Source organism: Sturnus vulgaris, chromosome 38 (assembly GCF_052056855.1).
Source record: "Sturnus vulgaris isolate bStuVul1 chromosome 38, bStuVul1.hap1, whole genome shotgun sequence".
Taxonomy (NCBI): domain Eukaryota; kingdom Metazoa; phylum Chordata; class Aves; order Passeriformes; family Sturnidae; genus Sturnus; species Sturnus vulgaris.
In genome coordinates, this window is record NC_142280.1 from 93,196 (window position 1) to 119,175 (window position 25,980).

Consider the following 25,980-nt stretch of genomic DNA (forward strand, 5'->3'; position numbering starts at 1 on the left):
CTGCAGTGTCCGGGTGGTACCACCAGCACAGCCCACACGGCACCAGCACTGGCTGAGCTCCATGTCCAGGAGCAGCCATAGATGCCCACGGTGCGGGCAGGCAGGAGCCAGGCAGGAGCTGCTGTGACCATTAACGGGGCCCCGAGGGGCTGGGGGAGCCCATGCTGAGCGTCCCTGGGCTGAGGGCATATCTCCTTCAGTGGCATCATCTGGGACTGGACCTCCACCAGTGGCACACCCAGGAAAAGAGGGGAGCCATCAGGAGCATCTCCAGAGACACAACCTGACCAGCAATGTCAGCAGGCAAAACAAAGGTTTTGCTAAGCAATGGCCTTTGATGAAGCAAAACATTTACAATCAGGGCAGTCCATTCGTGCAGATGGGGGTACACTCTAGGGGGCACACTCTAGGGGGCACAGCTAAGGCCATGAGGTCACAGCAGGCTCTGGGGTCACAGCAGGCTGAGGTCACAGCAGGCTCTGAGGTCCCAGAGGTGCCAGAGCCCCGTGGTTGCACAGCACCACAGCCACCGAGCAGTCAGGCCTTGAGTACAACTGCTGCGGCAGCAGCGGCGGCGGCGGCAGTGGTGCTGACATTGGGACAGCGGTGTCAGGACAGCGGGGGCAGCAAGAGCTGCGCGACTGGCACAGGGCAAGGCACCATGGAACTGGCTCTGCGCCTCTTCCTTCTGCTTCTTCTGGCACTGGCCCTGCCTGCCAGGGCTGCCCAGGCAGCTCCGTGGAGAGCACAGGGAGCAGGTGAGCTGGGGGGCTGTCTCCCTTTTCCTGGGACAGCACTCCCTTCTCCCCAGGAAGCTTTGGGGACGGTTTTCCATAGGGCTTTAGGGAGGCTTTCCTCAGTGGGAGGGAGATAGTCCCCAGGGCCCTGGGCTGCCCTGGTTTCCCCTCCAGGGATGTTGAACAGGGGATGGAAAGATTGTGGAGAGTGACCAGAGCCATCACAGAGCTCCCCAGACCCCTCTGCAGCTTTGGCCATGTCCATTCACATGTGGCTCCCACAGCCTTACCCGACCCCCTTGCAGTGTCCAGTTCCCTAAGGCAGAAGGGGATCCCAGAACACCATGGAAATTACTCTCATCTGTGCTTCCTTCTAGGCTGGGATCGTGGCATGGATTATTTTGAAAAACTGGTGAATGACAGGATGAAGATTCTAGAGCATGGTGGAGGCATGTTCTCAGTGTGCCTTTCCTGACGAAATAATCTCTGTCACTGTGGCAAGAGCTCATTCCTGTCATGCTTCCCTTTACATAATCTCAGGGTTGAGGCATTCTGGAAACCTTGCCCTGCTCCCTTCTGGAGCCCTGACTGATCCCACAGGATTGCTGTCAGTGAGAGGAAGGAGCATTTAGCTGTCAACCTCTTCCCGTGTGCAATGCCAGTGTCTCCTTCCATGTGATCTGTACAGCCACGGAGAAGAGCAGAGAGGGAAGGGAAGGGCCCAGGGCTGTGCCCCGGGGCTGTGCCTTGTGTGGCTCCTTTGCCAGCCCCAGGCAGCCTGAGCTGCTGCCGCTGCCGCTGCCAAACCCTGGCCCTGGCCGGGGCTGAGTTCAGAGCTGCTGGCAGCTCCAGGGAGTCCTTTCTCCCCTGACTGCCCCACAAGGGGCTCCTTCCATCCCAGTGTGGAGCCACTGCAGGCATGTCCTCCCTCTGCCCCTGCTCCTGAGCGGAAGGCAGAGCTGGGGGAGCGCCTTGGAGCACTCATTGCATTCACTGCCACTGAAGCCTGAAGAGAAATGGAACTACTTTCCATTCAGGTCCTCCTAGATGGAAGAAACACGGCGTAGGAGAAAAGAAATCCGTGGAAGCATCCAAACTGCTGGACCAGATGCTGAGTGATCTGCAGAGACACTGTGGTGGGTGCATTTCCCTCAGCCTTCTCCTGACACTCAGCAGCTGGGGGCTTTCTCTGCACATCTGGACACGCCGTGCCTGGCACAGCGGGAAGGGATCCACGGCAGCCTCACTGTCCCACTGCTGCTGTCACAGCCTGCAGGGCTGTTTCCCAGCCTGGCCTGGCTGCAGCTTCTCCCCGGCCTCTGCAGGAAGGCATTTGGCATCATCTGACAGGGAGCCCAAAGTGCCCCACAGGCCATGCACACCCTGAGATCCCTGAAATTTCCTGGTCTTGGGGTAGATCAGAAAGTGCAGATGTCTTTGACAAGTACTGCCTCCTGAAGATGGCCCCTTCCCAGCGGGAAACGGTTCCATCTGATCTGGTTTTCCTATCTCCAGTGATGAAAGGAAAGACTGTGCTGAAGGCGGAGTTTCCCGGAGGAAGCAGTGGCTCATTGGCAGCCTCTGTTGCAGGAAGGGAGGCGATGCCAGGCACAGTCACTGGAGGTAATTGCTGTGCCTCTGGGCCTGAGTCCTACTGATCCTTGAGCTGCCATCTCTGCTGACTCCCTGCCAAGGATTTGCACAGGGCATGGAAAGAGTGTGGAGAGTGACCAGAGCCAGCCCAGAGCTCCCCAGGCACCTCAGCAGCTTTGGCCATGTCCATTCACATCTGGCTCCCACAGCCTTACCCGATCCCCTTGCAGTGTCCAGTTGCCTAAGGCAAAAGGGGCTCCCAGCAGACCATGGAAATGGTTCTCATCTGTGCTTCCTTCTAGGTGAGCGTGCTAGGAATGTTATTCCAGCAGCTTGGCTTCATGAAGATTTGCAGCCTCTGGAGCCTCCTGCAGGTATCTTCTCAGCTTCCCACCAAGGAATAATCTTTGACAAGCTGGCAGGAACCAGGTGACAGAAGCTTCTGTGGCTGTTGAGTTACAGGTGTGTCTGCAGGGAGCACTTTTCAAACTCCAGGGCTGGTTGCTGCACACAAGCCTGGCTCCCATGGCAGGGGTGAGTGGTGTGTCCCTGCTGACCCCACAGGCTGAGCACTGCTGTGGTGAGATCCATTCATGGGAGAATTGAAATACTTTCTTTTAAGGTCCTCCGAGAGGGAGGAATGAATCTACAGGAGACAATCAGTTCCTGAAGGCATCGAAATACACGGACAAGACACTGAGTGATCTGCAGAGATGCCGTGGTGGGTGCATTTCCCTCAGCCTTCTCCTGACACTCAGCAGCCGGGAGCTTTCTCTGCACATTTGGACACGCTGTGCCCAGCACAGCGGGAAGGGATCCATGGCAGCCTCACTGTCCCACTGCTGCTGTCACAGCCTGCAGGGCTGTTTCCCAGCCTGGCCTGGCTGCAGCTTCTCCCCGGCCTCTGCAGGAAGGCATTTGGCATCATCTGACAGGGAGCCCAAAGTGCCCCACAGGCCATGCACACCCTGAGGATCCCTGAAATTTCCTGGTTTTGGGGTAGATCAGGAGGGGTGGCTGTTTGGAGGAGGGAGGGCCCTATGGCAACCCCAAGAGCCTGGGCCTTCTCCTGATCCATATCCATGTCTTGGACAAATATTACTTACTGAAGATGCCCCCTCCCCAATGGGGAATGGTTCCATCTGATCCAGCTGTGCCTCTTCCTTTCTCCAGAGGTGGACCAAAAGGCCTTGGTGAAGGCAGCGCTTCCTGGAGGAAGCAATGGCTCCGTGCCATCCCCTGGTACACAAAGGGAGGAGATGCCAGGCAGAGCCACACAAGGTGATTGCTGTGCCAGGCTCAGCCAGGCTGAGCAATCCTGCTGGGATCCCTCCGTGGGAGACACCGCCTGAAACCTGGGAGGGGCTGCAAGGGGAGACCATGGTGGGGAAAGGGCAGAGGGGGAGAGCAGGGCTCCAGTGTGTCCTGACAGGGCCTGACTCTGTCCCCTTGGGCTGGGGGAGCTGTCACGGGGCAGGGAGGGTCAGGGCTGGCAGTGGCTGCTCAGGGATGGGTTGGGCGCGGCTCCCTGGAAGCAGCGACTGCCCAAGCAGCTGCGCTGGCCCCGGGCTCTCCTCCCGGCCTCCTGGGCTTTGTTGGGTGGCACAGCCTGTGCCAAGGGGTGCCAAGGTGCCTGCAGGCCCCAGCTCTGGGGCAAACAGAGAACGTCCTGGCCCTATGCAGCGAGCTGCCAGCTCAGCAGTGGAGCACAGCACGGGCTCACGCTCCCCATTGCTCACACAGATGTTATCCCTGAAACAGGAATAGATGCTCAGGATCCAGAGCGCCTTCCAAGAATTGTCTGCCCCCAGGATGTGCGCAGGTCCTGCATGATCGGCACAGTAGTGACAATGTTCACTGTGCCACTTGTCCTGCTCTGCTGCTATTTTGGCATTCGGAAGCTCTATCAGATAGGACGGTAAGCTGCTGATTTTTCTCCGCAGTTTTATTAAAACTCTGCTCATTGCATTGGTAGCCTGGCTCATGGTCATGCTGCTGTGGAGCTGTGGCAAGTCCCTGTTGTCCAAATAACTCTGATAAGGGTTCTGCTGCTGCCCAGTGCTTTAATTGGCCTCTTAATTGCTGGGCCTTGTCCTGGGGAGCCCGCTGGGGCTGCAGCCAGTGCTGGCTCCCACTGAGGCTGTGTGGCCCAGAGGAGCCCCAGGAGCAGCGGCAGAGGCAGAGCAAGTGCACAACAATATTTGGGAATGCATTTCAGGATAGGAATGTGGTTATTTAGCAGCTCATGTAAAGTTTCATGGTAACAGTGACGTTACAGGATGAGCAAATTTTCTACAATTCAGTGTTTAAACAAATCCAGCCTGATGGAGGTTTGGCTTTGGCCTTGAGACTTTGCTCTGTGTGTGAGCCCTGTTCTGGACTGATTCCCAATCAATTTTGGAGCCACTTTTGGGTGAAGGCTCATCCCAGCCCTGACCCTTGGCAGCTCTAGGCTCAAAGGGACAGCTGAGGCTGCACTGCATGTGACTGGAGTGCAGGGCTCCATTATGAAAGGGCTTTGAGAAGTTTAAATTACTGTATTTTTACTACATGGTTTTGTTTATGAAATGCATTCACTTTTTTAAAAACTTAATTTAAAAAAAACTTCTTTTCTAGTGCTTTTTCCAGTTATTTGATATAGTGAATTATGGCATAATTATCCCATGGCTGAATTAGAAGACTGTAAGTACTATAAAATGAACTAATTTTTACACTCTTCTGTCTTTCACAGTCTGATCAAACTTATGTTGGTTTGATGTGACCAACAGAAGAGTTTTGATTGCTTTGAATTCAAACAAGGAACAGAGCTGGATCCTGTTGAAAAGAGCCTCTTCTAAAGAGGCTAAAGCAAACTGCCAGGGTTCTTTTTTTACAGCTGTGGGCAGGAATAGAAAAATATATCAGCAGCATATACTATAAATAAATATATACTAAATATATAGCAGCAAATAGTCCAGTAAAGTAACTGATCTACCTGAGGGATTTGGTGTGTTTGCTCACTAAGCCCTGAGTTCCTCAGAGCTGCAGCTCCCTGCTCTCTGTGCAGACAGAGGCTGGCTATGGATGACAGTGCTGTGTCTGGCCTGGTGCACACCAGCTCCACACATGAGCTAAGGGATTATCCTTGCACACTCCATCCTGGAAGAACCGAGTTCATTGATGAATCTGACACAATTTATGGCATGGCAGCAAAAAAAAAAAAAAAAAGGCAAAATAAAGGTTAGAATTGGTTCCATTGCAAACACTTTACATTTTGCTGTGTGTAATGGAGATAGGAACTACAAGTTTCCTATTCATGCACAATTTGTTAGAGCTCACAGTCCTCAAAGTCACAGGGCCTTGCAGAGCTGTGTCTGAGATGACTTTAAAAACAAAACCACCCTTTATGTGCAACACCTGTCTTCAAAACTTTACAGTCCAAATCACAAGTTGATTCCTAATGTCACCTGGAAAAAAACCCCAACGAAATAACAAAACCAAAACTGTGACCCAACAAAACAGGCAAACAAAACAACCACCAAGAAAAAATCAAAACCAATACAAAACACCCCACAAATCCAGAAAATATAAAAATCAGGTGAAGGAGGCAGCGATCAAAGAGCAACAAATGGGCAGAGGAACTACAGAAAGGACAGATAATTAGAAAGGACAGGGAATCAGTGGCTATGGCACCAAACTAGCCAGGGGGATCTGAGATACAGTTCTCACCCTTCTGAAAACAAGATAAACAGAAAATAAATGATGATGATTGTGAAATGGGACTCTGCATGTTTAGCTTTAATATATCCATTGTGTGTAAGTTCTGTTTGCCTTGTTAAGTGACATCATCTGGCAAGGATGTTTTCCCGTCCAAAGAAGAACACTGCAGTGGAAGAGGAGGCCAGCTTGGAAAATATTAAAAGCAAGACCTAAAAATAAAGTGCTTGTTTTTAATATGTTGTTTGGTTGGTTTCTGTTTGTTCATGGGCTTTTGTCTGTCTTTGAAAGCAACCCCTTGGATGATAATGCATGTAACAAGTCCTTTTTAAAGGGCTGTCTTTGCAAAACACCTGCCAATTTTGTGATGCAAGACAGAAACAGCTTCCCTTGGGCTTCAGCTGGAAGGCTTGAAAATGTGTTCCAGGAACTCGTGATATGACAGAGTCTGATTAACACAATTTAATGTCATGAAGTGCAAGATGTAAGTTATCAATGAAATACTCAGAGTGTACTCCAACTTTGGGGTCTGTGACTTGCACTGGTGCTGCTTGGGAACTGTTCCCCCTCCCCTCCTCCCTCATCTCCCTCATCTCCTCTTGGAGGCTCACAATTACAGCAGAGACATGAGCCTGCATTGGGCCTTGATTATACTCTCAAAATTTCTAAGCTTGTTGCTTGTTAGCAACAGAACCCACTGTCTCTTGGTTGTTATCAGCATTAATTGTTGCAATAAAGGTGGTGTATTGAGATGGCCCCAGGTCTGCCAGATTCCACAACATCTGCCCTGTGCACCTGACTTGTCAGGGTCATTGTCATGCTCTCCATCCCTCCCAAAGAGCACCTCCAGCACTGCCACTTCTCTCAGCTGTTGGATCACTTCCTCAAGGGTCTTCCAGCACATTCTATGGTGGTGCTCCTGCATTCTCTCTCTGTGGACAAACCTCTCTCTCACACTCATTAAAAGCCACTCCCAGAGGGAAAGGAGGCCTGGCTCCCTTACAAATACCTGGTCCACACCTGAGTCCTGGGTCAAGGATCCCAAATTCCTTGCCTCAGGACCATCCAGTTGCACACCTGTACCCATAAGGTCCCAGACCCAAAGTAACCAAGATTTAAAAGCCTCATGGCCTCGTCACTCAATGTCTTTTTGCAGAGTATGGAGACTTTTGTACGACAGGAACTTGGTGATGATCTCAACCTCTGGCTCCCCTGCTGGTTGTGAGGGCCCTCCTTTCTTATCCTTATTTTCTAGGTGCCTTGTTTTCATCTTAGACTTCTTTTTTTTCCACAGGGGCAACAATTACTGGCTCAAGTGCCCTTGCAGTTCAGCTGGAACCTGGACAGATGTAACTTCTGTGGGTTCCACTGCTGTACCATCAGAGTCTCCCTCTTGAAGGCAGGGGGAGGGTTTCTCAGCAGCTGGGGCAAGGTACTCCTTCAGCATCTGGCTCATCTCACATATCTCCTTCACTAAAACGCCCACCAATTCCGGGTGTTTCATTTCTGAAGTGGGCTGTGGGGCAGGGTCAGTCTCTGCAGCAGCATCCCAATTTCCTGGGGTAGGTATCAGGGTTGTTATCCAAATCAATCTCCCCTTATCTCTGAATGTTAAATAGACCAGGTTTAACAGGCATATCAGCAACACCAGCCACTGTATGGTATCATTAGCATTTAGAGTGGATCTGAACTCCTTCAAAACTGGTGGAGAGGACTTAAAAACCTGGGTGATGGGTTGAGAGTAAATTTCCCCTGCTGTCACTTCCTCACAGTAAGTACCATTATTGAAGTAAACCCCAAAACTACACACTTAGAGTGCGATAGCTCTGAATCCATGTGGTTGTCTTCCAGAGGAAGTTAAAAATCCATTAATTCCTCAACTGATCAACCCACAGAATGAACTGGATAATAGCCACAGTAACTTCAATGATAAGACCCATGTTCAAAAAAGGGCTTGCAAATGGGAGATATAGCAGTGACCACATGAAGCCCAAACCAGGGTAAGCTGGACAGCATGGTGCCACCTACCACAAAACTTAGGTAACTCAAGAGAACTGTTATTCCTTTTTCACCCTCCTCTCAATGCCCTCAGGCCCAAATCTGTCTTGGTTTGGAAGACAGGTATTTGCTAAAAGAGACAGTAGCCTCTCTTTGAAATGGAGAGTATAAAGCCCCGCTCCCTTCACTTGAAATCAAGTTTTGAAATCAAGGGGCTCTCAGGTAAAGATATGGGGGCTAGGAATAACAGTTCTTTACTAATATATCTGATAAACAAAAACAACACCTATGAAATTAACAGCCAGCAGAACAGTAACTCAGTTCTAGTCCTTTTTTGGCCGCAGACACCCTCTCCTTGCCCTGCAGTTACCGGGGCTGTGGGCAGGTCCCGTCCCCGCAGCTGCGGGAGGACCGGGGCAATGGCTGCAGCCTCGTCCTGGGTGGGAGAGGGATGGGCAGAGACTTCTCTGCTCACGGTGTCGGTCACGGTGCCCAGCAGCGTGTCCGGAGCCGGGAGACTGAAAGCGGGAAAGGGAGCAGTGCGGTGTCCCACAGCAGAGAACGCGGCTCCCGGCGCTGGGATGGCGAGGGGGTGGCGACAGCAGCACCGGCGTCTTTCCTCCGACTCCACGAGCGAGAGAGAGAGCGACTCCCAAACCTCTCCTTTACCTGCTGCCTGCATATCGCGGTGTTTCCCCCTCTTCCCTCCCCCTCCCCTCGAGTGAAAACCAGCCGTCTGAGCTAGGAGGTAGCCACAGCTTCTTAGCATAACAATGGGGAAAATTCCACAGAGAGAAAAAGGGGAACACCCAACCTCCAACAAATAGTCATATTCACTTCATAATATTTGTATGTGTTATAGGGAAACAAGAGCATTTTGTCCATAGTTTAAAAAAAGAGAAACTTTAGTTCATTACTTTTCTCCTTTCTTTATTTAGGATTTGACTTTTCTTTTTGTTTGATTTTGGTGTTTTTATATTGTTTCTGTGTGTATTACTATTTTGTCTTTTTTTTCTTTTTTTAAATTTAGGAGTGAGAATAAAATATCTGCAAAGTTTTATTCTGGGCATTGAACGAGTTAATACCTTGCCCAGAGGGCAGCAGAGGGTTTTGTGATTTTTTCCAGGTGGGACAGTCTATGTTATTTAGGATAAAGAGTCTTTCAAGGCCACGCTGGGGGCTGGGTGAGGACTGTAGGGTTTAGTCAGAGGAGCCGTGATGAGTTTCTGGTTTCATGGCTGTTCTCCAGCGCCTGCTGCACCCAATTCCAGCCACGGGCCAGGGGTTCTTCCCCCACCCTGCCCAGCAGGCAGGAGTGTGTAGGGCCTTGCCAGAACAGGACTCAGTTGTTTTTCCCCCAGCCTGCGTGGGCAGCAGAGCAGGCCCGGCCGTTCGGAGCCGCTCCGGGCCGGCGGCAGGGCAGGGCTATTCTGAGCCTCGGCCACGCTGGGAAGGAAGGGGCAGGATCTGAGCAACGGGGCTTTCCTGTCCCTTTCCTGCCTATCGGGGTCTCTGCTTGAAAACGGGGCCCGGCAGCTTCCTGAGCCCTGCGTCAGAGCCCGCCTGCCCGGCCCGGCCCTGGCCATGTGGAGGGAGCCTGGGCCGGCGTCTTTGTGAGAGGCTGGAAGGAAAAGAGAACTTTCCCGGGTTTTTTTGTCTTGACATGGGTGTTTCACAAAGAGGCATAAACTTCCGTATTGGTGTAACAATGTGTCAGTATTAAAAATCCTACACTGATTGGTACTTGTCAGATACAAGGGAGATTGCCCAGGTCTCAGCAGATAAAAAATTTCAAGAAACCTTTACAAACCACCACAGTAAAGACCTCCAAGACCATTCAGTATTCCTAGATGACATCGGAATATAGGATTGAACACAGAAGATTTTCTAGGGTTGAAAGTCAACAAATCCACTCTCCCCAAGGAATTCCCAACGTCGTGTCCTGATGGACGTTCCTGCCCCTGAGTTCATCCAGGTGCCCACAGGGAGACAGGATGATGCAGAGCCCCCAACCAGGTGTCTTCCCAACACGGATCACCAGGACCACAGATCACCAGGGCTCTGCCCAACGGGGGTCACTGGGGATCCTCCAACACCGATCCTCCCATGGGGGATAGAGCTGGAGCAGAGCACGAAGCTCCTCCCAGACCTGGGGCACTCGCATCCCTGGTGTGGATGTGCTGGTGTCTGATGAGATGCGAGTTGCATGTGAAGCCCTTCCCACAGTCAGGGCAGCAGAAGGGCCTCTGTTCTATGTGAATCCGCTCATGTTCGAGGAGATTGAAGGTGGTCTGAAACCTCTTCCCACACTCAGGACACTTGTAGGGCCTCTCCCCACAGTGGTTGCGCCGGTGGACAGTGAGGGTGGAGTTGCGGTTGAATCTCTTCCCGCAGTCAGGGCAGCGGAAGGGCCTCTCATCTGTGTGAATCCGCTCATGTCTGATGAGAGTGGAGCTTCTCTGAAACCTCTTCCCACACTTGAGACACTCGTAGGGCCTCTCCCCAGTGTGGGTGCGCTGGTGGTTTATCAGGTCAGAGCCCCACCCAAAGCTCTTCCCACATTCCAAGCAGCTGTAGCGCCTTTCCCCTGTGTGGATCACCTGGTGCTGGATCAGGCTGGAGCTGTAGTTGAAACTCTTCCCACATTCCCCACACTTGTAGGGCTTTTCCCCAGTGTGGATCACCTGGTGCCGGATCAGGCTGGAGCTGTCGCTGAAGCTCTTCCCACACTCCCCACACTCGTAGAGCCCTTCCCCTGTGTGGATCATCTGGTGCCGGATCAGGCAGAAGCTGTCTCTGAATCCCTTCCCACAATCCCCACACTCATAGGGCTTTTCCCCAGTGTGGATCATCTGGTGCCGGATCAGGTGGGAGCTCTTGCTGAAACCCTTCCCACATTCCCCACACTCATAGGGCTTTTCCCCACTGTGGATCCTCTGGTGTAGGATCAGCTGAGAGATGGAGTTAAAACCCTTCCCACATTTCAAGCACTTCTGGGGCTTCTCCCGTCCATGAGGCTTCTCCACCAGCTCTGAGCTCTGCCTGGATCTCCAGCCGCCTTCCCGGCTCAGGGAGGGTCTTTCCTCCTCGCAGCTCCCTGGGCTGGGTTTGCAGCTCCCTGGGCTGGGTTTGCAGCCCCTCCTCGAGAGGGATCTCCGGGGCTTTAACTCCTCCTCCATCTGCCAATGCCTTGAGAATGAAAAATCCTGGTTTGGGGAAAAAACAAGAGAGGAGTGTGTTGGGCTGGGGGTTCCTCCTTGCCCAAGTGCAACTCAGGAACTCATTGGGCATCTTGTGTCTGTAAGAACCTCCAAAACACCAAGATTCAAACCAAAAATCCTCCAAACATCATGACGCAGATCAAAAACCCCACAAACACTAAGATTTAGCCAAAACCCTCTCCAAAACAGAAAGATTCAACTGCTGCAAAAAACCAAAGCACCAATATTTAGCCAAATAAAGCTCAGAAATACCACAATTAACCCATGTGAAAATCATGGATCTCCCTCTCCGGTCACCTGCTGCATGTGATGGGGACAATGCTCCTGAGGCCTGGGGAGAGGATGCAGATACAGGGAGGGGTGGAACCTCGTGCTCCTTCCTGTTTCTGGTCTTCCTACTCCTGTGTCCCTACTCTTCCTCCTATTATTCCTCCTTCTCCTGCACAATCCCACCTGCTCCTCCCACGTGCATCCATGGCTGCTTTAGGAATACAATGGGACCTCCACAAGCCCTTGCACCCCCACAGCTCAGGTCAGGTAGAAAGAACAAACGGGAAATAAAGAAACACCTTTGGAAGCTGGTGATAGAAGCCAAAATGCCATGGCTATGGCTTTTGCCATTGGCTTTGGCCAGAAAAAGTGCCAGATCCAGGGCAGATATTCCATTATTTCCCTTGGAATTGGTGTGAAATTTTTTACCCCGGTAATTCTCCATCTAGTGGAGAATAATCCTACTTTTGTGTTGTCAGTTAGGTTTGGGCCAAGGATGTGACAAGCAATTTTTACTCCTTGGAGAAGAAGTAGAAAAATCTTGATTGCATTGGAAATTTTTTGTGTATATTTTTCAGTGGCTCTTAATGATGGCAAAATTTCCATATGGGTTTTTCCATGTTCACGTTTAGGGTGGATTTTACAACACCAGAAAAGCTTTAAAGGTGATGCTTTAATGCATAAACATTTAAGAAAATATTGTTAAAAAGAAAAAAAATGGCAAAAAATAATGCAGATTGTGGGGGTGCACGTGTGAATCACCTAATGGCTGCTCTGGAATAGAAGCATCGGTTCCAGGCAGCAGGAGAGGAGCTTTAGAAATGCAGATTAACACTGCTGGAGCAATGTGTGCACAATGTACCAGGGTCTTGTTGCCTGGGGGGGGGGGGGAATTTCGCTGATTTCCTCTGTCCTTCACCCCAAGCTCTGCCTGCTTGCACAGATGGAATTTGCACAACTAAAGGCAGAGCCCATAGTGAGGATATCTGACTGCAACAGAAATTGGTTAAGCTGCAAAGAGAAACAGCAAAGGAAAACGTTGTGAAAACTTCATGAAAAATGGGGGGGGGGGGAATAATCCCTCTCCCCAGTCCAACATGTGCTGTCACTGTTCAGAGAAATCAGTTGGGAATCCAAGTATTTGATTATTATTTAGAGAAAAGTGGTCAATTGATGCAGCCATGGCTGGAGAGAGCACCCAAAAATGGGAAAAAGATGAACGGCCACCAGAACAAATCCTACAACACCATGGACTAGCCCCTGGAAGCCCTAATGATTTTGTATCAGGAGACAAAAAATCCATCCATAATTTGAGTGGCATAATTAGGTTAAAAACTGTCCACGAAATAATAACCAACCAGACAGCTCCAACTCCTGAATTTACTGCCCACCAATCCAAGAAAATGAAGATTGAGACATTTCACCATGGGATAGAATCAGATTATCTATTAAAAGAAGGAGAGGAGTTTGTGTAAAATTAAATGATTGAAACTGCTATTTGCAAACAGATGATAACCAAAAAGTGGTGAAACAGATAACAAAGGAAAGAAGAAAATAGCTCAGATTCCAATCCAAATGTAGAAAGGATGAGAATGGGACACGTTTCGGTGGTTCCCTGGCAGACCATGGGTTAAACGAATGCTGTTCCTCCTCTGATGTGCTGCAGCAACTCTCATCTTTTTACCATGCACTGAGTGCAGCTCATTCAGCAGGTGAGCAAGGGGACGCAGGTGGCAGCCAGGCCTCCTGATCCAGAAATGGCTACAAAAGGACAGGCAGTGAGGACACTGAGAATAATCCCAAACCAAAGAGGATCCAGGAAAAGAGACTAAGTCAATGTTAATAAAGTTAGTGAAGATAATTATTGAGAAAATGAGAAGAGGGTTTGAACAGAGTAAGATGAATGTGCCTGGAGACAGGGCCAGGAATTTGTACAAAAGTAAGTAACAAGACAAACCATCAGTTTCAGAAAACTAATTGGCACGGACAGCTGCTCAGCCAAGACCCTTCTCCATTCCTGAACTTCGAGAAGGAGAAACACTTAACAGAGCCAGGAATATCGGATGTTATACAAAAGGAGGGGTGCATATTAACGAGGGCATGAAGTAGGCGGATCGCGAAGTCTGAACCTTCCAAGTACCTCAGGCAGTGGGGAAAGGGAGAGGGAGATCCGGCCGGGAAAATGAGGAAAAAAAGGCGGCTGCGTTTCAGAGACAGCATTACAAATGCCGCATGGCCTCTCCCCTTGTTCATGAATAAAGTGACTTTCATAGGACTCCTCTGTCTCTTTTGTGCACACAAACCTCTGGCCACGTGAATTATCCCGTAGAGCCCCAGAGACAGGGCAGCTACCTCTGTGCTACCCACAGGAATCGGGACGAGCCAGCGCTGCTCCGGCATCAGCTCCTGCCGAGGCTGCAGGTGGGTCTGGGCTCCATCCCGGATTCATTCCCAGCTCCCAGAGCCCTCAGCTCCCGCTCACCCCGAGCTCCCGGCGGTTCAGGGCAGCAGCGGTTCCTTGGCCTCCTGCCCGCGCCGGACCCAGCGAAGCTCCCGCTCCTCAGGCGAGGTTTCCGAGAAATGGCGGAGCTCGGGCAAAGGGAGCTGAGTCCGTGCCGCGTGCAGAGCCCGCCCCTCGCGGCGATTGGCTGATTCCGCTGTCACTCCTCGAATTCGCGCGCTGACTGGGCAGAGCCGGGGAGAGCCCGGCCCCGGGGCCGCCGCCACCAGGAGACAAAGAGCGAGCGAGGTGGACGGGGCTTGTATGACTTAGAGCAAAGGATAAATCCATCTCAAACAAAAGATGTTCTTACCAAGGCAAAAGATTTTCACAAACAAGAAAGCTGGTGTGGCAAGTAGAGATAAGATCTCAGAATTTTCCAATGCAAGAAAACTGAAAAAGTACTTATAGCTTAAAGTGTATCATACTAACCTTTTGTGATTGGACAATAGTAACGTGAATATGGTAATGTTAGTAGTAAGGATAGGCTATAGGTAATAGTAAAGGTATTGATTGGTTGTCATGTATTAAGATGCTCTATAATGGAAAGTATATAATGCATTGTAACCAGAACTAGAGAAGCTTCAGACGAAGCTACAGCTGTGGCTGAAAAGGCTCCACGACCTGTGAATTGCTGTATCATCTGGATACAATAAACAGCATTTAAAGAGCCGTCTGGAGCCCCACATACCTCATTTTGGCTCTTACAGACGGACACACACAGACACACGGACACACACAGACACAGACACCCCCCAGCACATCCGTGCCACACACACACACACACACCTAGGCACAGTCTCCACTAATGCTCACCTGCCCACAAGCACAAGACCTGTTGTACTTAGAGAGCTCGTGCACACGAATACGTGCAGTGTCATTGACACACGGATGTCCCACACAGAGCCGTGCTCACCCTTGCGGAGCTGTGCACACCTACAAGCACAGAGCTGTGCACAGACTCCACACACGTGTACACAGCAGTGCACAGATGTGAACAGTGCTGTGCACACCCGCACACATGTACACTGTGCAAAGCAGGACGGGCACTCTTACATCTGGACACACTAGAAAATATCCGTGTGTGCAGTTGTGCACACTGACACACGTGTGCACTTCGGTGTCTGTGTGTGCACACAGAGCTCTGCACACTGGCACACATGTGCACTGCACTTTTCTAGAGCCCTCCTGGCCCCGACCCCCCTGTGGGTCTCTCTGTGGGATCATGACACGGTGGGGATGGGGACAGAAGAGGGGAGTATGGTTGGGACATTGTGGCACAGTTCATGCCTACAATTAGTTAAAATATGTCACTAGAAATTCTTCTTACTTCCCCAACCCTCCCCCACACTCGAATATAGGTCCTGCATTCCTGCAGGGAGCACAAGGCGGCACAGAACCCTTTCTTTGGGGACAATTTCTTGGTTATTTCCCTCTGGCAAGGCTCAGTGGGGGACAATGGGACTGTTCATCTCCTCTCATGTTCTTAGGGGCAACCAACCCTTTTCCTTTCTTCATCTCACTCTCTGCAGAGCTCTGCCCACCATCATTCGCCTTTAATGAAGAAACAAAAGACAACCTAGAAATCTCCCTCCCAGTGCAAACAACACACAGAGAATCTGTGCTGGAAAGAGAACACCCGCGGTGAACAGTGAGCTCACTGTACAAACAGGAAAGGCCAGGCCAGTGCACACATGAGACGATTCACATCCAGTGCCACCCTCCCATGCAATATTCAACCTCTCAGCCTCACAGACCTCTGTTCTAATACTCCCCGTGGAGTCCTGGAAAGAGAATGGTGGCACATCTACTGCCTGCTACCCCCCTCTAGGCAATATTCAACTGTTTCGTTCACAGACTAATCTTCTAGCACTCTTAGTGGGGTCAGCAGAGCCACTTCCCACTGCTGGGGGCAAAGAGCACCCTCTGTGCCTTTGTGGTGGGAGCAGACACTGTTGTCTCAAAGGAAAGGTCAAACAGAGACCAAGCTGGACCTCTGCCTCCTGCCCCTCACCTCACAAGTGCAGGAGGGCACAAAACAACACTTTTTTTTTGGACCCATCTTTTCCAGGAGCTTGACTAGTTTGAAAGAGAGGATTCATAGGATTTCTTGAGGATCACTACCAATGCACAGCACACATGGCATCCCTCACCCCTTGCATCATCCTGGGGTGGAGGGGTAGGAACCAACAACAGCCCTACCCCACTGCTCCAGAAGCCAAAATCCCCACGCAAGCATTTAGTTATGGCCTTCTTAGAGAACCATATTCCCACATGAGAGCCCTCCCGCACAGCCGGGCTGGTTCTCCACCCTCGGCCACGCTGTCCCTGCCACCTCTGGGCTGGCAAACGCCGGGAGTTGCTGGGCTGGGTTTGATGGCCTCGCTCAGCGCTTTCGGCCACTGCTCACGTGGCACCCTCGCGATTTTCGCTGGCAATCAATGCAGATTGGCCAGGAAAATCCAGAAAGCAAAAAATAGAGACCAAGGGCATTCCAGAAGGGGTTTCCTGCAGCCAGACACACAGCAGCAATTTCCAGGAGCTGTCACTTGCTAGTCCACGGCTTTAAGGATGCTGTGGTGGTGCTACAGGAGAAGACACTTGGTGTTGTGCTGGAACAGGTTCATGCAGAAGAAAAGGTGATGCTCCTATGTGCAGGGAACTCTGTGGTATCAGCAGTGGAGGAGCAGGGTGAGGAAGATCTCCAGCCTTGGGATATTTCTGTAAGAGCCTTCACCCCTGCCAGAGCCTCGGTGAGAGCTGCCAGAGTGCAGAGGGAGGCAGCCCTTTGGACAGGCATCCCTGCTCCCTCAGAGCCACGGCTATGAGACAAACAGCCTCATCCCTGAGGATGGGCAGATCGGCAGAAAATGCCTGGAAGTAAAAAGGGGAGCCCAGACTTCTCCAAGAAGCTGTTCCCAGAGGCAAGTGTCCCGGCAGGAAGTGTCCTGGAGCCACTTGTGTTCAGCTTGCAGTCAGTTCCCAGAAAGCTGTCCCTGTTCCAGTGGGGAACCCCCCATGCTTTGCAGCGGGAAAGATTCACATGAAACCAAGGAGGCTCTTGCATCTGCAGGAAGCTTCTCCCCTCTACTAGTGAGATGGCCTCTGACTACCAGGAATGTGTTTACAGATTAAGATCTGATCTTCCTCTGAGCATTAGTGTTAAATACATTAGGATTTTCTCGGAGACCTGTCAGAATGTTCCCACTGTTTTGGATTTGACTGGTGTGATAATTGATAAAAGATTCGTGTTAATCACAAAAGCATTGGGGTTTGTATAAACCAGTATACTAAGCTCTGAAGTGAAGCATGGACACTAGATAATGGAAATTATATGATAAAATAATTCTGTTTAAAATCACCTTGTTATGTTATATTATGTTGTATTATGTTACATTATATAATATGTTATGTTTTCCAAATGGGTTGTATCAGCTACCACCTTGCAAAATCAGACTTCCCAAAAAGCCCTTCCTGCCTTTGTCTAATCAATACTGCCTATCTCAAGAACCAGACTCCCAGAACTTCTCTGGTGGTTATCTACAAGGACCGGATGGCTATCTGTGACTGATTATCACCCAAAAGCTTTGTGTAAGGATGTTTATTCAACCACCACTGCTTATGGCAACAAAAATCAAAAAAAATATTGATTACAACGAGAAACCACAGTATAAGAAGAGGCTGCAAACCAAGGTTTGGTGGTGCATGGAGTGGGCGGTGACCCCTCACGTTCCCCAGCGTGTTGCTTGCTCTTTCTATATCAAATAAAGCAATCTAAATTTTGCTGAATATCGAGACTTTTGTCTCTCATTTATAACAATTTGGTGCCGATACCCAGGACGTCCTTGGAGCCCTGAGAGGCACTGCGATTTCGGGGAGGCGCCCCACTGCTGTGGCCCCGGTTCGTCAGTGATTCTCGGGACCCATCGACGTCCCGCACCATAGAGACTGAGCAAGGAAAATCTCCCCGGAAGACCGCGGCAAAATCACCTGTAATTCTCGTGCACAAAGACCCAGACAGGAGCATCGGACTGTGAGTACCTGTCTGGTTTGGTGGGGATGACTGTGTGCTTGCCTGAATGAGACGTGGCCTTTGCTGCGAAGCGAGAGTGGAGTCCTTCTATCCGCGTTTCCAGCATCCCGCGAGGGACCTGGCCGGTGACCGGACGAAGCGAGTGAGCACAAAGGGAGAGACTGCTTTTCTTGTCCTAGCCCAGGTAGAGGCTAGGTCTTTCCCATCCTAGTCCAGGTAGAGGCTAGGTCCTTCCCATCCTAGTCCAGACAAAGGCAGGACCCAGGAAAAGCGGGGGGAAGGGGGAGGAAAAGAAAAGCAGATTGCAACACACCAGTCACGGAGGGAGAAGGGAAAAGCTGCTTTTCCCATCCCAGCCCAGGTAGAGGCGGGTTCCAGTCCATCCTGACCCAAGGAGAGGCAGGGGCTCGGGCGGAACACATCGGGGAGTACAAACACCTCAAGACAGTCCCTTGAGGTAAAAATGGGACAAAGAAAGAGTAAAATTCTGAGTCCCAGGGACCCACAAAGAGGTTCAAGTTCATTTGGTCCACAAGGAGAGCGGGAAAATAAAGACAAGACAAGTAGGTTGCCAGAAATACCACCAGGCAGCCCTTTGGGAGTAATATTAAGATGTTGGGACACAGGGGCGGTATACAGAGGAAAAAGTAAAGAAAAATTGATTCAATATTGCATAGTGGAATGAACCAAAGAAATGATCCGTAAAGATAACCTATACTGTCCCATGTTCGGATCATTTGAGGGTTGGATTTGTCAGGCATTAAACACATATGTGGCTTGTAAAAAAACATTTAACAAAGAGGAATGTGAGTATGCTGCCCTGTGGGCAAAACAGTCCAAGCCATCCTTGATATATACTTTAAAAGAAAAAGAGGATGAGGATAAAATGAAGGTTACCTGGGAACCCCTTGATAATCTCCCACCTCCGTATAATACAGAAAATACAGGAGACCCCCCCCACGCACCCACTTCTCCTCCTGGTACTCCCATAGCTCTAAGAACTCGCTCCAGTCAAAGGAATACCAGGAGAGATGGTATCACCAGAGAGGAGGGAGATAACGACACAAAGGCTCGCCTTTACCCCCTGAGGGAAGTGCCATTAGCAGGACAACAGGCTGGATTAATTGGATTTGTAAATGCTCCCTTGAACACAGGGGAAGTGAGGAACTTTAAAAAAGAAATGGGAAAACTATTAGAAGATCCTATAGGGGTATCGAAGAGATCAGATCAATTCCTCGGACCAAGTATGTATACTTGGATGGAATTACAATCTATATTAAGTATCCTATTCACCACGGAAGAACGGGAAATGATCAGAGAGGCTGGAATGAGGGTATGGGACCGGGAGCATCAGATTGGAGCTAGGGGAGACCAGAAATGGCCATTAAATAATCCTAACTGAAATAATCAAAATGATGTCCATCGCCAGAATATGATGGACTTAAGATGGATACTCGTTAAAGGTATCCGAGAATCAGTTCCTAAAGGACAAAATATTAATAAAGCTTTTAGTGAACAACAAAAAAAGGACGAATCCCCAACTGACTTGTTGGAGCGACTGAGGAAAGATCTCCAAATGTACTCCGAGATAGACCCTGATACACAAGTGGGTCAGGCACTCCTCAAAACCCAATTTGTTGTTCGATCGTGGGGAGATATTAGAAAGAAATTAGAAAAGTTAGACGATTGGCAAGATCGGGGGTTACAAGAATTGCTAAGAGAAGCAGAAAGCAAAAGTTAAAATCTTTATAGCTGCAGTTCGTGAAACACAGAAAGAAAACCAGCAGAAAGGGGGAGGGAAACCACGAAAACCCCTACCAAAACAAGGAAATGAAGCAGGAAATAATTCACCAAGGCGAACCTGCTTTTACTGTAACAAGAAAGGTCATGTAAAGAAAAATTGTAAAGAACGGTTGCAGAATGAAAAAAAAAAAAAAGTTCCAGGAAGACGAATAGGGGTGTCAGGGGCTGTATGTACTGGGGACTATACCATCTAAAGAGCCTTGATAAAATTAAGGATCGGTCCCCAGGGAGAGGAGGTGGAATTTTTAGTAGATACAGGAGCCGAAAAATCCACAATTAAACACTTACCAAAAGGCTGTAAACGTAGTAGAGAAACGGCACTCGTGGTTGGAGCAAAAGGTGAGCCATTTCGGGTCCCTATTATTAAAAATTTGCAAATTGACACCCAGAACAAAATTGAATTAAAAGATCTGCTGTTACTGCCAGAGGCAGAAAAGGATTTATTGGGGAGGGATTTAATAATAGCATTGGATTTGAAAATTGAAGTATCCCAAGGTCAGCTTAAATTTTTTGCTTTAACCCAAAAGGACGAGGAGCAAATATGTCCTGAGGTGTGGTACACCCCTGGGGAAATAGGGAAGTTAAAAATGAAACCTATCAAAGCGCAAATCAATGATCCCGATTTACCTATCCGCGTTTGTCAATATCCAATATCACTGGAAGGGAGACGGGGCCTTAAGCCTCTCATAGAAAACTTTTTGCAACAGGGGGCTTTGGAACCATGTATGTCCCCACATAATGCTCCTATTCTGCCTGTCAGAAAGACAGACGGGAATCACAGATTGGTACAGGATTTGAGAGCTATAAATCAGCGAACTGTTACAAATTTCCTGTAGTAGCAAACCCTTACACTCTCTTAAGCCAGCTGTCCCCTGACTACACTTGGTATAGTGTAATAGATCTAAAAGATGCCTTCTGGGCATGCCCATTAGAGGAAAGTAGTAGAGATTGCTTTGCCTTTGAATGGGAAGATCCTGATAAGGGTAGGAAACAACAACTGTGTTGGACAGTATTGCCTCAGGCCTTTACAGAATCCCCCAATCTCTTTGGACAAGCCCTAAAAGAATAATGCAGTCTTTTGAGTTACCAGAAGGGCTGGTGGTTACCAGAAGTGACTGTAGCCCGTTCATTAAAAAAAAAAAAAGGTGTCCATATTGTACTGAGTTATGGTGGTGTCATTCCTATGGTGGGTATCCCCCATTCGCATTATGTGTTTAATGTAGAAGAAATGAATGTAAGGAAACTATTAAGGTACTTAATACCCTATCAGCACAAGGAGAAATCGAAATTGATGATCATAACTGGTGGGAGTTATTTGAGAATGGAACAAGGGAAAAAAAGAAAGCCAGAGCAGAGGTATTGGCAAAAGAGTGTCAGAAGGGTTGTGTATACCAAGCTGTTACTGCTGTACCTCGTACTGGAATGTTAAAGCTAAAAGCTGGGACAAAATTAAGAAACACTACCAAAAGAGAAAGACAAAGTGGGAGACCCCAGGACATATTCCCTGCTGCCGAGAAGATTAAACAAACCTCGGCTACTGGCAGCAACCCCGTAGGCCTTGAGGGAGGCAGAGGGAGGAAAATGGTCATGGGAGTCATCCTATTGCTAATGATGATAAAAGGAAATAATGCTGATGCTTGTTCCAAGTGTCACCAGACAATTGGGTACGGGATGCACAGTATCCACCCTTGCCTTCCATACACATATCAATTTGGCCTGCTATAATAAACTCATTAGGCACTATTATAGAAAAAAGTTTTGGGTAGCCACCAATTTGGGAAAAGGAGGGTGGGCTCCATCGGCATACCAAAGTTGTCCAGTAGGAGAGACACACCTCTGCTTCACAAAAGAAGATATGTGGGGATATTCAGATCAGGGAGGAGTGCAAGATCACTACAAGGAGGAATTGATAAAAAAAAATTATAACTAAAATGTTCAAAGGAACAAGGACAAACCGTGGGGGAAGTTTTAACTTTCATGAGAAAATAAAACAACTCAGCGAACAGGACTTACCAACCTTGGGAAAAAAAATATTTGTAGCATTAATGAAAGAAAGTACTACTGAACTTAACACACTGTTGGATCTGTAGAGGAATGCAGATGACTGAACAATGGCCATGCAGGGCGGGGAAGGATTAGGGCCAGAACAGTTGTTACAGTGAAATCAAACAGAAATATCGAGGGGGAGTGTGTGGGAAGTTTAATAATTCTGAATGCTGCTTAGAAATTGATGATAATGCTGAAGTAATTACTAAAATTGAAGAAAAAATAAAACTAAGAGCCCACGTACCTCTACAAACCTGGAACTCTATGCTTAATAATAATTGGTGGAATAACCTGTTGAGTGGGAGCTTGGTGGAAGAAATTAGGGTTTATGTTAACATGTGCATTATTAAAACTACTGTTCATCCCTTATCTTGTTCCATGCTTCATTCGACTAATCCAGTCGGTGGTACAAGGAATGCAAGTTGCTACAATACCAATAGACCCTGAGAAGGCAACAAAATTAATGACAGTAAATGAATTAAATGTAGTACAAGAGGTATTGACAAAATTTGAAGCCAGAACACGAATCAATGGGATTAAAAAAAAAAAAAAAAAAGAAGTGGGGAAATTGTGATAGTTGATAAAAGATTCGTGTTAATCACAAAAGCATTGGGGTTTGTATAAACCAGAATACTAAGCTCTGAAGTGAAGCATGGACACTAGATAAAGGAAATTATATGATTAAATAATTCGGTTTAAAATAACCTTGTTATGGTATATTATTTTATGTTACGTTATATTATGTTATATTATGTTTTCCAAATAAGTTGTATCAGCTACCACCTTGCAAAATCGGACTTCCCAATAGCCCTTCCTGCCTTTGTCTGATCAATACTGCTTATCTCAAGGACCAGACTTCCAGAACTTCTCTGGTGGTTATCTACAAGGACCAGATGGCTATCTGTGACTGATTATCACCCAAAGGCTTTGTGAATTTGTGTAAGGATGTTTATACAACCACCACTGCTTATGAAAACAAAAAAAACAAAAATTATTGATTACAACGAGAACCCACAGTATAAGAAGAGGCTGCAAACCAAGGTTCGGTGGAGCGTGGAGTGTGCGGTGACCCCTCACGTTCCCCAGCGCTGCTTGCTCTTTCTATATCAAATAAAGCAATCTACATTTTGCTGAATATCGAGACTTTTGTGTCTCATTTATAACAGTAACAGCTGTAATACTCTTTCTAACAGTTCACATCACACATTTTGTTCAAGTCCCTTGGGTTCATGGAGCCTGAGCAGGTAAAACTGTCTTGTCAAATACCAGCAATAGTCCACTGACAATTTTAAGTGCCAAAATTATCAACCAGTACTTTTCCATTGATGATGTGGTGCCTACCAGATCAACAGTGTTACTAATTATAAGAAATACAAATGCTATAACGTATTCTAAAAGATGACATAGATTGCTTTCTGTTTTTGTTTGAACTGAACACGAGGAAGGTGAGAGCCTTTATGTCCACGTTTGCTCTGGCTACACAATGGTTATTAAATACTCTAAGAACAGACACAGTATAACTCCAGAGGATTGCATGGTGTGCATGTATTCCAAGGAAGACCTTCCCAGCAGGGGTGACAGCATCTTCTTGTACACCTCCCACAGAGCCAGGGAGACGTTATGGCAGAAGTCAGGCACGGACACATACAAAACCACCGAGAAGAGAGAATGTATTCACAGTAAATGCACATAAGACAAAACCCCTCAAAACACTATCCTTTACATACATATACCAAATATTACTATTAAGTTTCTGTTAAGTATTGGGTAAAGCCAATACGGCAGTATACAGATGTAGTGATTCTAGACTACTAATACATCTAACCTGTTACACAGCTCTAAAAATGGATTGCATGTAAGGTTGTCACCCTTTTTTGGTGGGGAGGCAGGACAGTTGGTAATTAGATTCGGCTCCTTGTCCTTTTATTTTGATCTTGTGTATTAATTTAAAACAATTGGGTACTGTTTTATATAGTTGCTTTTTCTAAAAGAACTCGTTAAGGAATACGTCACACAAGCAAGATTTGACTACATTCCCTACATATTTAATTTCTAAGTACATAAGCTTCATTTGGATTCCAAAATGCCTTGGAAAGTGTGAAACACCAAAGAGTAAATGCCAGTGCATCATCCACCACCTTTTGTGCAAAAGGATTCATTCAACAGCTATGTGAGAAACCAGACACTGCATCCGGATCATAACTCAATAACGTACCTGGAAAGTGACACAAAGGGAATAAATATATGCCAGCAGTCATGGAGGTCAGCATGGGAGTCCTGTTCCATATGTCAAACAGATGCAAGTACAGATGTGGATCAGTCAGAGAGCACTGGTACTGGGCACAGGACGCGAGACCACGCCGCGAGGAGCACTTGTTATGGGCCACTCACCGGGGCCACTCCTTCGCCAGAGGCCACTCAGTTCCTCGCCGGGAGCCGGTCCCTCTCTCGCCGGTGGTCGATCCCTCCCCCTTTGCGGGTCGGTTTCTCTCCCACCGGGGGTCGGTCCCTTCCCCACCGCACTCAGCTCCCCCACGCCGCCCCGGCCGCCGCCGCTCCCCTCAGCCGGGCCCGGCCCCTCCGGGCCCCGCCCCCGCCCACAGGCCCCAGCCAGTCACAGCCCGTTCCGCCCATCCCACGGCTCCCCATTGGTGGCCGAGCAGCGCGAGGGGCGCAGGCCCCGCCTCCGTCCCGGTGCTCGCGCCCAGGGTTCGGCCGTCACCGGGGCAGCGGCGGAGCGGGGCCCGCGCGCAGCGGCCGTTCCTGCATGGCTGCGCTGCGAGCTCCGACAGCAACAACAGCGGGGGCAGGAGGCGCTTCGGCCAGCGGGCACGAGGGATCGATAAATAAACCCCAACGTTCTGGAACAGTGGGAACTGGTGTCCAAAGAAATAGCTTACACCTGCACTTGGGTTACAACATCCCCCTGCAGGGCTACGGGCTGGTTACTTCAGGCGGCCACAGAGCCCTTAAGGGAAACTGGGCTGACTTGGCTTGTTACCAAAGCGGCCAAAGAGTCCCGAAATCAGAGTGGGCCTCCTGGAGTTGTTACTAAACTGTCCACGTTCCACTGATCGTTCCCTGCGGTTTCCAATCAACCCACAGAAAAAGACCTCGAGGTGCTGGCCGTGAGCTGCCGAACACGAGCCCACATGTGCCCAGGTGGCCAAGAAGGACAATGGCATCCTGGCCAGTGTCAGCAATAGTGTGGCCAGCATGACCAGGACAGTGACCGTCCCCCTATTCTGGGAACTGCTGGGGTCTCACCTTAATACTGGGGTCAGTTTTGGGTTCCTCATTACAAGAAAGACTTTGAGGTGCTCGAGTGTGTCCAGAGAATTGAACTGGGGCAGGCTCTGGAGCACAAGTCAGATGAGAAGCGGCTGAGGGAGATGGGAGCTCAGCCTGCAGGAAAGGAGGCTCAGGGAGGACCTTCTCTCTTTCTCTACAACTCTCTGGAAGGATGCTGGCTTAGGAGGGATTCCTAGTGATAAAGTATCTGTCCTATGACCCTTTGTGCCAAAAAGATGGTTTCTGTGTCTTTAGGGTTTGACAACCAGGAAATCTTGAGAAGGATGGAGGGGTTTGTTCTAGGGCACGAGTTTTTAAAGGCTGCCTAGGCAGTTTCACATGGTGCTAAATGTATACGCTCTGCCCAAGATTTTGTGGGAGGTGGGTCCTGCCTGTCAGAGTCTGGAAAAGGTAATCTCTTTTGAGACATCCTGAGGGGCTGGGAATGTGTGCTAGGGAGTAGATCAGATCTCTGGGAAGGTAGTGCTCTGCTCCACAATGTCTGTCAGTCATGGCACACTGGAGGCACCCAAGTGGCCAAGAGAGCAGAAATCCCTCCGGGGAGGAAGGCCCAGGATGGGCTGAAAAGGTTTGGGGCCACCATAGGAAAGGATCACCATAAGGCAAGCACATGATCCTTTAGCCCTACCTTCATCTTGGAGTTTTACATCACTGGAACCAAGGACTCAGTAGATAGATGTCTGTTTTTCTATATCTTTCCTGTCTTTCTGGTTTCCTCTTTCTTCTCTCCCACGGAACATTACATCAAATGAGTGTAAACATTTTCTATGA

At 48.9% G+C, this 25,980-nt stretch overlaps 1 protein-coding gene across 6 annotated transcripts; it reads right to left on the reverse strand.

Annotated features, from left to right (window-relative positions):
* Window positions 1-8,937: 8,937 nt before the first annotated feature.
* Window positions 8,938-24,337, reverse strand: LOC106864675 (uncharacterized). Of its 6 annotated transcripts, XM_088155374.1 has the most exons (4): window positions 24,289-24,337; window positions 24,113-24,174; window positions 20,140-20,208; window positions 8,938-11,230 (listed from the first exon to the last, which is right to left on the reverse strand). In XM_088155374.1, exons 3-4 carry the CDS (start codon window positions 20,197-20,199, stop codon window positions 10,100-10,102), a joined length of 1,191 nt encoding a protein of 396 aa, XP_088011500.1. In that variant the 5' UTR covers window positions 20,200-20,208; window positions 24,113-24,174; window positions 24,289-24,337; the 3' UTR covers window positions 8,938-10,099. The 6 variants fall into 6 exon arrangements, 5 of the variants coding, with proteins under 5 accessions (XP_088011500.1, XP_088011504.1, XP_088011502.1 ...); XM_088155378.1 differs by lacking the exon at window positions 20,140-20,208 and having other exon boundaries at window positions 24,289-24,329; XR_015798794.1 differs by lacking the exons at window positions 8,938-11,230; window positions 24,289-24,337 and adding an exon at window positions 17,846-18,287 and having other exon boundaries at window positions 24,113-24,276.
* Window positions 24,338-25,980: the final 1,643 nt, after the last annotated feature.

Excerpts from the sequence above, each read along its gene's own strand:
- LOC106864675 (XM_088155374.1), bottom strand. The coding sequence starts at position 20,199 with ATGGCTCACCTTTTGCTCCAACCACGAGTGCCGTTTCTCTACTACGTT. Across the intron at positions 11,231-20,139 it reads ACTACGTTTACAGCCTTTTG|GATTTTTCATTCTCAAGGCA; the intron begins GTAAGTGTTTAA and ends TCCCCAAACCAG.